We start from the raw sequence: 14344 nt of genomic DNA on the forward strand, positions 1-14344 counted from the left end.
AGGGGTTTACTCCAACTAAGGTCGAAGAAACTTTCAAGAGGGCAATTAATAGTTTGCAGAACAAGTCCCCAGGGCAGGCAAGGATCAAAACCAAACACTGCCCTGTGTGTCAAAAGCAAATCTCTGCATTGCATCTCAGTGCATCCTCCCGTCTAGCCTCCAGACCTCATGAGAATTCTGGGATGTGAAGCTGCAGAAGTACACACACACAAACAGGCTGATATTTGCTCCCTAGTTGACTTTCTCCTTGCCAGACAAACGAGCCACGGGCTGCTGCTGCACAGGGATGACTCAGTACATTATCATCACAACGAGACTCCACACCAAGCCCAGCCATGTGTAAAAGCAAAGCGGGAGGATGGCATCACTGACGTCCCCACCCTACTTTTGGCCCCGAGCAGTAAAATTTCAACCATGTACACCAGATTTTTTTGGTTTTGCTCTTAAAAGCACACCTAAGGAACGATGGAATAAAAATGTCAAAATCACTCTGCTCCAGTGTCCCTCTTTCAAAAGTGAGATAACCCTGCAATACGTTGGCTTGTGATTTCACTGAGGGCTTGGACAGACAAGCCCAAAATTCAGGAGCTGGAATTAACGTACCAGAGAAGGGCTCAGAGAAGTGACAGGGTGTACAGGCACATGGCACCCACACAATGAGGCTCCCAAGAATTAACATGTAGGAGCTTAAGCTGCTTCTTGCTCCTTTGAGAACATCCCAGGTGCTTTTTTGGGGTCCAAGACACCCTAAGACCAAAGCTCACCTCTGCTGTGTCTGGACATCCATGACCAAGGAGATGTAACCCTCAATGAGAGAAAAGGAGAAAAAGCGAATATGTCCCGAGTCTTCGTTGCCCACCACGGGGTCTTTTACTCTGAAGAAACAAAAGAGAACAGCATTAACTGTGGCTAGAAGAGCAAAGGAAGGCTTTTAAAGCAGATGTAGCCACTGAAACCAGAAATGTTCATATACTGACTTAGGGAAGTGACACTGAGTCCTGCTTTTCATTTTTTTGATTTTGCAAGGGAAAAAAATGGCAGCCCCCATAAAACTCTTCCATCCCAGCCCCAAGGTCCTCTCGCAGGAGGCCAGGAGCCACAGGCACCAATGGGCAGCAGCACAGCTGGCCATACATCCTCCGGTCATATTTGGATATGCAGCACATTGATCATATTGCTACTCTCAGCTTAAATCTGAAAAGGCTCAGCTTTCCAAAGCCAACGGATGTCTTTTGGCACCTTCAATCTCCTATTTGGCTTCCACCGGTCGGGACAACCCTCTTGAGCCTGTGAAACCTCCCTCCCTAAGTGCAGGGCACTGCAGCAGCAAAAGGCCACAGCAGATCCTTGGGCATCCTGGAGGAGCAACGTGAGCCTGCGCCTCCAGATGCTGGCCACACAACCCCCGGGAGCCTGTCTCCCTGCTGAGACCTACCCATTGGAGTAAAACATGACATCCATTAGGAGTGTGGCAACAGTGGGAAGGGTATCTGGATCCAGGCTGGTGACGCAGAACATGTTACTTGGACTGGAAAGGGGATGAATGACAGGCCTCTGAACTGAAAGAGACACACACAGACACACACAACTATGAGGCCACGTCTGCAGTAGGTTCATGTCCCACCAGGCATGTTACCCACACATCAGCAGCGGCCGCAGAGAAAACTGACAGTGTTCGTACGAACGTTCCTCATTGCTGAAGCCCTGCTGGTTCTCAGACAGGGACCGAGGAGCCTGGGGACAACCTGCTCTCGCAAAGTCCTCCCTGGGGTACAGGGTGAGATCATCCCAAGTACCCTGCCCTGCACCGGGCAGCTCTCTGCTCGTAGGGGCTTTCAGGACATTGGGTGCATCCACATGAGACAAAGGGCAAGCTACAGGAGACGGCAACACAAACTGAGAAGTAGAAATAAATTCAGGCTTCCACCATTTAAAAGGCAGAGCTACAGAAGGCATTTCTCCAGCTGTGGTTGCTGGCAGTACAACCTATTTTCCTTCCTTTGTGGGGGTCTATTATGCTAGAATATCTACAAAACTTAAAAACCAGCTGACATGCAGCAGCTTGGCAAACACGTTTGCAGCCAGTGGCTGAAAAACAGCTGATATTTAGGCATGCAACTATTAAACACAGCAAACTGCAAACCTGTGCATAATCAACATGTGTTTCACTGTGCCCTTCCTTCATGCTTTTTTTGGATAAGGCTCCTTTTCTTAAACACTTTTAAGAAACCATTAATAGCTTAAACAATTTATAGCTATCAAGTGATGAGGCTTAGTGGCACTTCATAATAACTGATCCCTGCTTTGTTTGGTTATGGGCACAAAATTACACAGAGGTAGGTAAATATATGTATTTAAGTGGTTCCTTTTCCTGACTGTGCCCTTTGCTTGATGCTTATTCCTCTAGACTGGAAACGTCCTAAGGTTCTGTACAGCCCTGGGCTGACAGTGGCCTTGAACCTGACTGGTGCTGAAGTGTGAAAGTTGAACAACAATATTCTCTGCGCATCAATCGCTGCGATACTTAAACAAGCTTTTATATAAGCCATTTTCCTTCGAAATGTTGAAACATGGAAGTACGGGCTACAGACAATGTTTTTGCAAGTTAATGAATTGTACTTTAACCTTCTGTCCTACAGAAGGCATGTGTCCTAGAGATGTGAAACTAGCATTAAAAGGCTCAAATTCAGCAAAGCTCATCAGCATTGCTCAGAAAGTTAAGCCAAACTGGGATATACTCAGGTATGCGTTAAGACGGTTTATTACTTTACAACAGGATAAATGTTCACAAAAATGCTGAAGGCGGGTAGCAGGCACACTTCGTATCTGTCACGGAGACCAACTCCCCGGCAAGCAGAGCCCATGCTGGTCCTTACCCAGTTTTGGTTTGACAAATCCATTCGTTATCCCAAGGTCATCGGCAGCCACTGTCTCCCCATTCACTACTCTGAGGATGGTGAACTCAGCAGCCAGTGTGTGCATCACGAAGGGCAGGTCTCGCTCACGTACCTGAAGTTGACAACAGGATTAACTCATGACGGTACACACCAGAAGTGAGATTACACTGCAGTGGAGGTTACATACTCTTGGGGCACAGAAAGGTGGACGCGTCACTCCTGTTTGAGCCAGCAGGTGTGTAAGGCTAATTACCATCTGGATGTGTGTCTAGAGAAGCACATTTGGTGATATCACTGCAAATATCAGTAGGATTAAACACCACAGTGCTTTTAAGAGTGTGGAAAGAGTGTGGAGACTTCTGCAAGCTTGAAGCAGCTTGCAGTTACTAGAAGGGAGATGTTTCACCTCCTTCCCAGCATCTCGTCAAGAGCTCAGCACTGCCTGTTCTTCAGCCTTGTCTGCTAAGGAAATAAAGCTTATGTGGTTGTGCCCTGTGTGCATACACACACATGCATGTGAGACAGAAAGTCAGTCTGTCTGTCTATCCCCAGAACAACTTTGGAGCCTCTTGGCCATTAACAGCCAACTTGACAGCAGACACTATGTTCCTCTAACTCTCAGAAAACCAATGTCTGAGTGATGGTGGGAAATGCTGCCAGTGCCTCTCCCATTAAGGGAGAGACTGCAGTGTGGGCTCCACATTTTCACTAGACACCAGATAACCCATACCAACAAATGCCTCATCCCATGGGAAAAGCTCTTGAGATGTCAGAGAGCCTAACTACAAGGCACAGAGCTCTGGGGAAAGCAGATTCGGTACTTCTGCTGCTCCTCTAACAACTTGTTGTCAGAAATGTCATTAAAACTGCCCAACTGAAGTTTCATGTGGTGGCAGATGGCTCTGCCTGGTCCTTTCATGTCCTCTTACCAGGATGAAGTCCGTCTGATAGGTGGAGAGCATGAACACTGAGATGTTTTGGTCAGCTAGTGGTGCTATTACTGACTTGGCAATTTTGGTCACTCCAATGGGCTGGGAGCCAGAGAAGCCACCTCCGCCAGACACCACGTTGAGGGCAAGCCATGTTGCATCGGCCACGCTCAAGTGTTCCGAGGAAGGGAGCTCTGCAAAGAGACAGAGGGGGAGGACAGGAGTTTGTTTTAGACGCACAGAGCGCCAGGTCCACCATCTGGCCCGTATGTGGTTAGCACAGACCTCAGTGAGAGCAATGAGATGAGCCCACTTCTCCAGCCAGCCTCCTGGTCTTCCCACGCTGCTTCACACGTTGGTACTGTGTACCATGCCACTTTTTAGATATGTACTGATTGCATCAACTTCCACTGCAGGATTCATACAGGTTTTCAAGGACAAAACAGGGAACTACACGAGCCTCAGCCATTCATTTGGATGTTGGTGACCAGCACTGCTGACTTCCCCACACGGGAACATCCCAAGGTCTTTAACTTAACTTGAATCTCCTCTATCACACAATTTCTCCAAATACTTTACTCGAGCTTTTCTGGCCTCTTTTGTTTTCCTGCTCTAAACCCCAATTTTTTCTCCTGGACTTGAGATGGAGGTTGACAGAGCAGCCTGGGGACTAGCCCAAGGCTTGGGAGGTGCAGAGCAGGTACCCTATGTGTCTGCAGGCTGCTGCCTCCATCTCTAAAGCAGAAGACAAGAGCCACACAACTCTGTAAGGGATGGGTGGTGTAATGTATACACTAGAGATTACAAGGTGATGACATACAAAGATGATGGAAATCTTTTTAAGAATAACCCCAATTCCATTCCATTTGCTTCTAGTCTATTGTCATTAAGTAGTTAAAATCTGCAGCTAAACTATTTAATACAAATTATTAACGGTTTTGAAGAAACCTTAATGTATTAAGAGCCCATAAAACCAGACACAGACTCTGGAATGAAGGCATAAACTTCTCTAAGATTCACTGGACTTTGGATTTTGGTTTGGCAAATTATAGAAACAAACAGTTCAGATCCAGATCCAGACTGACAAATACATAATCTCAGTTAAATCTACTTGGCATAAAGAACCTGACCTCAGATGCAGATCCAGCCAGCAAAGACACAGCGGAGGTCTCAGCAGAAATCTACACACTTTGCGTAGAAGCTAGATGCAGCCCAGCAGTCCAAGAGCATAAATCCCAGTATTGCTGCTCTTGCAGTCAGCGCCCTGGCACCACGGGCCAGCTGCTTCATGTCTCCATACCCACGTTGCCTACTCTGCCACCCACTCCCAGCTCCTCCATGCAGTATCCTTTCCTTCTCCTTCAGCGAGACCTTTGGGAGCTGTTTCTGTACAGCTCCAGACACCATGTAATAAATTCATAACCTCACCCCCCCGAATCCCCAGGCACCACTGCTGTGAGACGACGGCAGTGCTGAAAACCCAAAATGGACTGAATAACAAACACTGTTCGTTTTGCTCTCCTCAATAACCTCAGTTGTGTGTGGCATGAAAATAACTCTGAGCAAACACACTGCAAACAGCGGGGACACTGAGGGTTCTGCTTCTGCATTTTGATGTTTAGCTTCATAGGCCAATGTTTCTTTTTTACTGAATAATCAGAGCTGACATGGAACGAGAACTAGACACCAGGGAGAATGGGTAAGTTTGTGCATTAATCAACAGCACGTTACCTCAGAGAAACAAGTTGCTTGCAGAAAATTATTGCAGCAAAATACCATTTTCTGATCAGACAGCCCTTTGAATCAGAAAAGCACCCCCAAAACAAAGCTTACTACATCAATTGGCATGGAGAAGCTACAGCTCAAAACAACTGCTGCTGATCTAATAAGCAGCTGATGTCTTTTTTTCCTTTATTCCCACCTCTGCTCCTTGCCTGTGAAATAAATAAGGAGGAGGGGAAAAAAAAAAAAAAAAAAGAGATGTGTTCCTTCTTTGGACACGTATTTGCTCCCTGGCAGCACAGAGCAGGCGAGGCCACCTGCACGTCATCGGTATTTACACTTCCATTTCCCGCATCCCAAAGCCATTAAAGCAGCCAGGCAACTAAACCACAGAAAGGTCAAGTGACACCTTTCCTCTCTGCAAACTCATCCCCAAAAGCCTCTGGCAGCGCGGCTGCCCCAGGACCGTGCCAGCGGCGCAGGACGCGCAGGGCAGCCCCGCGTGCTCCGGGGTCCTGTGCTCGCCGAGCTCCCGCCTGCAGCGGGCTCGTCCCAGGTGTGCCCGCATCTCCTAATAACTCACTACCAGCAGCGAGGAGAGATCACAACTCATTTCCCGCTCTACAAACAGTGTAGATCATATTCTTGCTTTGTATGGGTGACGTGGGCCCGGCTGCAGTTCATTAAATACCAGCTTAAATACTATTTTGGGTCAGGGCTGTGATGGAAGACGCAGTATTTCACGGTGCGTGAAGGCATTATCACATTTCACTCCAGCAGCAGCAGTGCTGGAGGAGCTGCCCCAAGAAGACCCCATCAACCTCTTCCTCAAGGGGCAGGAAGGCTGATTTGCTGGTTGTGTTTGTAATTACTGGAAAGCGTTGATCATGTTTGGTTTTATGTGTTTAACAGGCCCTATGAAATGTGACAGGGACCACTGCATTTGGTTAAGTAACCTGCCTCTCATAATTCAATTAACTTTGAAAAAAATGTATAGAAAGTGACTGAAATACCAATTTTGGACACCGTTTCCACTAGGCAGCCAGATAGAAAAGTACAGCCCAAATTTTAATGAAACAAACCCAGGCTAGAGGCTCAACAAATTCAGCTAAATAGCATCAAATAAACCACGTGGGAAGGTGCTTTGCCCAGGAAGCTGTTAAACACAGTAAACCCAAGGAGAGTTGAAAACACCAGACGTTAACATTAATGCAGACTCAGCGAGGCAGGATAAGGCAATAAATAAAGAGCAACACGAGGAACCGTCCATGTTTCAGTCCCAACCCAGGAAACCCACCACCTCCACCACTTGCCCACAGGAGAGCAGAGCTCCTGACGCCCTGCAGCGTCAGCACCCCACAGCGTGCCGTCCCCACAGCGTGCCGTCCCCATAGCGTCAGACCGGTGCAGAAATCTCTCTGCTGGGCTCTCAAGATCCTCTTGCAACTGGTTTATCAGAGTGCAGGTCACTCGCGCTTCTCATAACGGGGGACTTCTCACCTCTGGCTGAGAAGGACCTCTAAGAGGTCAGAGACTTGGGCTTTGTTTATTATAATCAGGGTCTTTGTTTTGAATTTGCATGGGGGTGAAGCCTCTTGATCTTTGTGGTTTTGCTGTGTTACACTTTGCAGACCTGCTGCCAGGAGCAGGCACCCAGGAGCGGTTCAGCAGCCGGCAGGCTCCGTAGCCATCGTTTGCTGCCCATCGCCACAACCATCACTGGCAAGGAGAGGAGGGTCACAGACTCCAGCTGCCATTTCATCCACGGTAGCTGGTGTGGAACCCCACCAACAAGAGGTGATCATCCTGATAGCCCAAGCACAGCACTCGTCTCGCATATGATTTTGCCTGGCAGTGCAACGCCAGGTACCAGTTGCTGGTGGGCTCCAATAGCCCACGGTACTCCTCTCCATTGGCACAGCAGTTTCTCTCACCCCAAATTCTCCCCACTACATGAAATCTGCAGTGCCACCACGCAGACAGACAGATGCTGTGCGGGACACAGTTCCTCCAAGGGAGATACTAAACAAATGCCAATCCCTGCTCAAACCAAACCCAACAAGCACACGTCAAACAAGATTTAGGGCATGAGTTAAACTGCTTATTCACACCATAGGCAATTTAGAAGGTCAGAGGTCTGTCTGGAGCCTCACTGGCCCACTTGGCAGGTACAGTTGGAGCAAAGCAGCCTCCGTGGCACACGTCATCCCAGTATGTGAGGTGGTGAGCATCATAATTGGCTCCTGAGCTCAAATAATCAATGCCATTTCCAGTGAGGACAATAAATGTTGGCTGAAACCCAAACAGGGATTGAATTGCTGCTGCCGGAGTGCTACAAAAATGCTGTAGGCACTGCGAGCTGGTGCTCCACGCGGCACTCGTAAAATACCTTTGGGAGGATGCCGGCCAGATGATGAGCTTCCAGCTCACAGGTCTTTGCAAGCAGCCAAGGTGGCCACGGAAAGCAGGGAAGGAGGACCTCCTAGTTTACAGCCCTGACCAAAGAGTCAGCCCAACAGTATAGGTCTGCATCACGGTGGGAAAACAGCAACATTTTTCTGCTTCCGTTTTCCACCCTGGGGACCCCTCGGCCTCATGCACCCTGTACGGCTGGAGGCAAAGCACCGGGAGAGGGTCCTCCTGCTCTGGAGGAGCGCTGGAAAACGTGCAAGATGCTCTCAGAAAGTGCACCACTAGCAGAACTTGTCTTCCCCTTTCTGTACCTAATTTAAATGGATTCAAATTTCTCGTGAAAGCGTTACAGTTAAGGGATAACTGGAAAACGTACACTTCCGTAGCAGAAATGCACCTCACCTACGCACACCGATATCTGGATCAGTGCTGCGCAAAGCGCTGCCAACCAGAGACTTATTCCCTTCCTCCCAATGGATACCCTGTGAGCTGTTTTCCGTGGACCTCATTCCAACTTAACGGCAATCAGATACCCCACTTGAGGACACCTATTAGTTTTCAAGTGAAACTGTAGCTATATGATGGATTTATTGTAGTGCTTGGAGAGAAATGAAGGTGCTCAGCCGGTTTGTTTCTTTGGTGTGGTATGTGGGATCATCTCCTAAGCACTTATCTTCACTCGGTACACAAATTTTTGCATTATAGCAGAGTACTCCGGGTGATGTGCTACTCCTTGATCTGTTCTGGTACTCTGAATGAACCAATTGCTCACTCAATTCATCATTACAGGACTTATGTTTGCAGCCATGGCTAACTCTGAATGTTAAAAAATAATGAAATTAAAAAATACTTTTTTGAACAGCCTTCTGGCTTTAGATCCCTTACGCTGTAGTTATTACACCTTTTACAGCCTCTCTCTGCAAAAATGACAGCTAGACTCTTGCTTATATTAAAAAGATATAGAAAAAGGCTCCAGCAATTGCAGGATTCCAATGGTCAGGCATTAAAAAGTGCTGCCAGCTGCAACATTCATGATAAATTGGGAGAGCTGTCGCCAATGCCTCTATGTGGCAGCACAGTTTATGTATATATATTTTTTAATAGGATTTTTATGTTTATTAAAGGGTTCTCTTCCCACTACCCAGCGGAAGCTTTTCATTGCTCTGCAGTTGTACCGATCTTATAATGAAGTGAGGGATTATCTCAGGACATAAAGCCTGATCCAAAGCTTTCTGATTTCTCTGTCGGCTTTATCACACAGTCACCGAGGACGGGCTGGTGAGGCCACTGGGTGCTGCAGCTGGGTGCTGCTGAGAAGAGCGTACGATGGCCAAAGCATCAATGGGCCCACGGGGAGCTGGGATGCCCAAGCTAGGTTTCCAGCACCCGTTGGTGTGGTTTCCCTGACATCTCATAAAGTGCATGTGTTTGAACTGCCTATTTCTGCTCAGAAAACTTTTTAGGAATTTTTTTATCCTTAAGGGCACCATGCAAACTGGCCACAAGCTCAAAATCCTGGGGGAAAGAGAGTGGGAGGAGGATAACCACCTGAGCCTCACCTTCGCAAAATTAGGCTAAGTAAACATTCCTTTAATGTTTCTCTCACTTTCAGAAAGCTGTGCAAAAGGGGATAAAGCAGGATAAAGACATCATTTATCACTTTCTGTAGAGTGCTAAAATCCACAAAGAGCTCTGAAGCTGGTCCAGTGCCCAGCTTTGTGTGTCCCAGTCCTTACTACTCTGGAAGCATGAGGGTTATTCCTGAAGGATGCCCCATTTCTTCCTCTGCGCAAGGACAAGTCGAAGTGATCCAGTGGTGTGCTTCCCCCACGGGGACTCCACCAGGGCAGCAAAAACAACTTGGAGATGTTACAGTGAAAATCATAACCTTTCAGAGGATGCAAGTACCCTTTCTTTTCGCCTCAGAACACATACACTGCCAGCTTCACATTTAATAACTGGGAGCAAAGACTTCTATTGCTGCACAAATTCTCAACAAGCCCCACAGGCAGTTTGCAGCGTGGTGCGAGATGGCTGCCAGGCAGAAAGTCCTCGGTGTCAGTTTGATTCAAGTGCCACAGAGCACTCCCACACCAAGGGACTTATCTAAGCACAATAGCCGGGCGAGATGAAAGCGCACCGCTTGGCTTCGCATTGGGAAACATGATGATTAGGTCCAAAAAGTTAATGCTTTTGTGCACAAGAGAAGGAAGAAAATCCCACAGCTCTGATTCAACTGAAATTATCTCAGACACCAATGAGCTTGAGCTCGTCCTGGGAAGAGGTCAGCGTGCTCACAAGCAAGCAGCTTTTGCAATTTTTTCCATTTATGCTAATGGTTTGGTCAGCTGCCACCCTCTTCAGAGGGCAATACTGGACGTGACGGGTGCCAGAGGCAGGCACAGAAGACATCCCTGCGAGCACGAGTCGCGACACGAGGAGCACAATGCCTCCAGCATCGCATCTCTGCCCCGCAGCATGTGCTCTGGCTCAGCCTCAGCAGCATGTGCCGGCAGCAATACATCTCATCCAGTGGCATATCAGGAATTTTTAAATCGCTAGTAGCTCCCAGTGTTCATTACACATCAAGTATTACCAGCAAATGGGATGGCAGGTTTCTCCAGTAGACCATCAAACTTCAATTTTTGTCTCTTTTATTGCTCTTCTTTGTGCATCTCAAATTTGCTCCTGATGGGATGCCCATGCACCTCTGCAGAGCGGGTTCCACAGCTGGGGAACCTCACCATCTCTAACTGCATGCTTCTGTGTTTTTGACATTTCTTCCTAACAGAGCATGCAAAACTGAGTTTTTTTATTCCAAACTCCCTCAACAGGGAAGCTGTGAAACCTATCATCTCATTTTCCTATTTAGGTATTATCCCACTCACAAAACTGTCAAAAGAACATTGTTAGGTTCATAAACTTAAACACTCTGCAGTAAGGAAATGACAGCTTGCCATTTTATCTATTTAACCTCAATGTTTCTGGGCCTCAGTTTCCTATCCATAAAGTGGGTACAGAAAACCCCATTTCTTCTAACTCTTGCCCTCAAGAAACAGCTGACCTGTTTAGCTGAGGTTTATACACATCTCAATTGAAGCACTTCACAGTTAATGCAAAAATCAGCAGTAAGGCAAACGAGCAGCATGGAAAATTTCAGCCCAAAAGAGGGATTTTGGCAAAGATTTTAGTGTCTGAAAACAGGGTGAGAATGGAAGGAACTAGGAAGTTTTGCTCTGGCCTCTGAGCATCTTTCCTTCATCACTGAGGGAGGAAGCTGCGGGTGCTAGCACTATTCTGGGAATATTAAGGTAGGTTTGAAAGGCAAAGGTCTCTCATTTTTCACGATCAAAACCATAAAAAACAGACAGATAGACAGAGAGAAGGAAAGCAAGAAAAAGAAAACAAGAAGGAAGCAAGCAAGAAAGCACTCTAAGGCAAAACAAGCACCCAGAGCCTGTTAAAGTCTCACTCCCTGAGGTCCGGGCAGCCAGTGCTCATACAGCACCCAGTGCCGACCGACTCTCCCCAGACACGCACCTCCTAGGAGCGCTCCCAAAGCACGTCGAGCAATGCAGCCATCTTCCCTCATTTCTCACATGAAGTTTATCTTACACTGGTCCTTGTCTGCTGTTACAGATTTTCCTTCAATCGTGGGTTAACTAAACCTAAAAGGCTGTTTATGGGTTTACATTAGAATGGGTGAACATACGCAGTGCAATTTTCTCATGTTTTCCTGACAATTCAATTCAAACTCCACCCCAGTTTGATTACACACGGTGACCCCAGGTCCCATGTACATCCAACAGAAACTACTGTTATTACTCACAAGCAAGAGAGTTCTCCAAGCTCTTTACTGGGGAGACATTATAAACACATTCATCCCACCTTTATTTTACAAAAATTGGGAGACTCAAAAACCTGCTTCCAAGAGCACCGAGGTCACCCAGGCATTTCTTCAGGCCCTGTCAAAGAGTGAGAAATAGCTCCTAACCAGGGACATCAAGTGATTTGATACCGAATATTTCCAGCCACCTCAGGAGCTACAAGAGAGAGACTGTCAGCTCAGCCAGATCCACCAAAGCTTCACTGGCCCCATAAACAATTTGCAGGGACATGTAAGCATTTTAAATTTTCAAAACAGCTGGAAACTTTTTATGTAAAGTACCTACTTTTTCTAACCAGCCCCATCCACTCTCCTGTACAACACAACCCTTTCTGCAGGCGCTATGATCAAGCAGCTCTCTAGCAAGGCCTTTACAAAAAGTTTGCAGGGAAGGGAGGGTACAGTGCTGTGCAGCTTCTCCACTCTTCTATATCTGCCCACGTATCTGCGTGAAGTAGGAAAGTCTTTCTGACGGCGCTGGAGATGTGATGCTCAAAGATAGAGAAGTCAGGGTATTTTTACTGTTTACAGTACAGTTAGAAAATACATCCCAGGCACAACGACCATGCCCAGGGATGATGGAGGAGGACAGCTTGTTGCTGCTTCTCTTTGCCTATCGGGGAACACGGGCACCCCTTTCTCAGCAGATGCCAAAGGAATCCTCACCTCTGCTGACATGGACACAGGCTATGTAGATTTTGAGGAATGAGACGAGGTAGATGCTGAGGGGTGGCACCTTCCTGGAAAGTTTACCAGCTAGTCCGTTAAAAGCAGCAGAAGTGGCAATGTATTTACACTAGTTCCAGAGCTTGGGAAGGAGTATGTGCTAATTAGAAGTATTCTTTCTGCTCAGCACGTCCTCAACTGCATTTGTACAGAGCAGAGATGACGCCATGTGGCTGACTGATCTATTTACACCTCTGGAGTCCCCTGCTTATCCCTATCCCTGTTTCCCAATTAAGGGTGCAGACAGAAATTTGGGCTAGTTCCAGCCATCAAATACGCCTGGCACACCACTGGGACTGAAGAGACAAATCAGTGACTTTTACCCAACATAAGCAGTTCAGGATCTCTCTACTGCCTGAAAACAGGCCAGCAGAGGAACCTGAAAAGCCCACTCCCAGAGAAGAGCTAAAATAAAGTGAATGTTGCTGGTGGAGCCTGTTGTGAAGGCAAAAAGCCAGCAAAAGCCAGGTTAAAACTGTTTGCTGCTTTTTCTGACTTTAAGAACCAGAGGCAAGAAGTGTGCTGTGTTCAGAAACGCACCCGTTCCTGTGCAGCCGGCGGGTCTCTGGCCCGGGCATGTTACATGTTCCTGGAAGCAAAAGGGCCGACAGCCCACGATGCACATGCACCTGAGCACACATCAGGTGCAACCCAGCACCGCTGCTTAACTCAGGCTTGGCCAGAACCGCAGGGCTCCACAGCCTGGCAACGCTCACCAGCTCCGCGCAGCCCCAGCCAGCTGCGAGCCCATGTCCCCCATCATCACAAAGGTACTGTTGTATTTGCAAAGAGATCTCCTGCACCTGTTAGAAGAGAAGGCATGGCTGAGAGCTTGCAAATAATGTAATTCAAAGATAATTAATGGCACTGCAGATAGGGAATAGAAAGCTTCTAGATGTGCCTTTGCTGAAGATATCAGCACCTCAGCTGGTCCCGGTCACTGAAACACCAGTGGCTGCAAGAGTGATTTTAACACTTTACTCTTTTCTTGCAGGGATGGGGCTGTGTCTATACACCCCAGCCCTCTGTCGGCATGGGCTATGTTTCTGCCACGTGCTCGGCGTACACAGCTAGAAAGCAGAGCCAGAATTAAAGAGCTGCTGCCTGCCAAGGTGGTGAAGAGAAAGAGCAACAAAGTTCTCCCACTGCACTCTGCCTTGCTGGTTTTGCCCTAAATGACCTGGATGTTGACAGATGCCCTTCCAAGTTGGAGATGTGGTCCCTTTCTCCCCGCAGCACCCTGGGCCTGGGGACAAGGTGTCTGCACTTTGTTATAGCAGGAGCTGCCTGTGGCAGGGAGTCCTCCAGCAGAAAACAGTTCACTTGTACAACCATGCTCCTGCATTTGGTGACTATCCAAATCGCCACTGAACAGCAAGCAAATATTTGCACAAGTTCACAGAAGCTTTTTACGGAAGAAAGGAACAATGAAATTTAAAAGATGAATTCACTATGCTGCAGGTAGGAAGAATTTTGCAATTGAAAATACATGCTGGGGTGCCTATGTTATTTTAACTTTCATCAATATAAAAAAAAATAGGTGAAATGTATTTCTTCTTACTCTCACTGCTTATTTCTCTTTTAAATATGGGGGAAATAGAGTATGTATCAACTACATGTTGGCAAACATGAAACTGTTTGCTGATTTCCCACAGCATTTTAGCACTGGTGTTTCCTGGAGCAGCTAGATGAATACTCTTCTGGCTGCAGCAACAGTATCTCTCTCTCTTTCAGACTTTTTTATACTCCTTGCCCAGCTGGACACTGGCTTA

The 14344-nt window shown here is 47.3% G+C and overlaps 1 protein-coding gene across 1 annotated transcript in view; it reads right to left on the minus strand.

Moving 5' to 3' along the window:
- Positions 1-14344, minus strand: part of CASTOR2 (cytosolic arginine sensor for mTORC1 subunit 2) — a gene marked incomplete at both ends in the record, with an annotated part of 123676 nt that overhangs the window by 6375 nt on the left and 102957 nt on the right. Inside the window, 4 exons of the mRNA XM_082008651.1 lie at positions 765-875; positions 1436-1559; positions 2877-3009; positions 3827-4020. Of these exons, the coding sequence (XP_081864777.1) occupies positions 765-875; positions 1436-1559; positions 2877-3009; positions 3827-4020 (562 nt within the window). The remainder of the gene's footprint in view (positions 1-764; positions 876-1435; positions 1560-2876; positions 3010-3826; positions 4021-14344) is intronic.

The sequence above is a fragment of the Phaethon aethereus genome (assembly GCF_964289735.1).
Source record: "Phaethon aethereus genome assembly, chromosome: 19".
NCBI lineage: Eukaryota > Metazoa > Chordata > Aves > Phaethontiformes > Phaethontidae > Phaethon > Phaethon aethereus.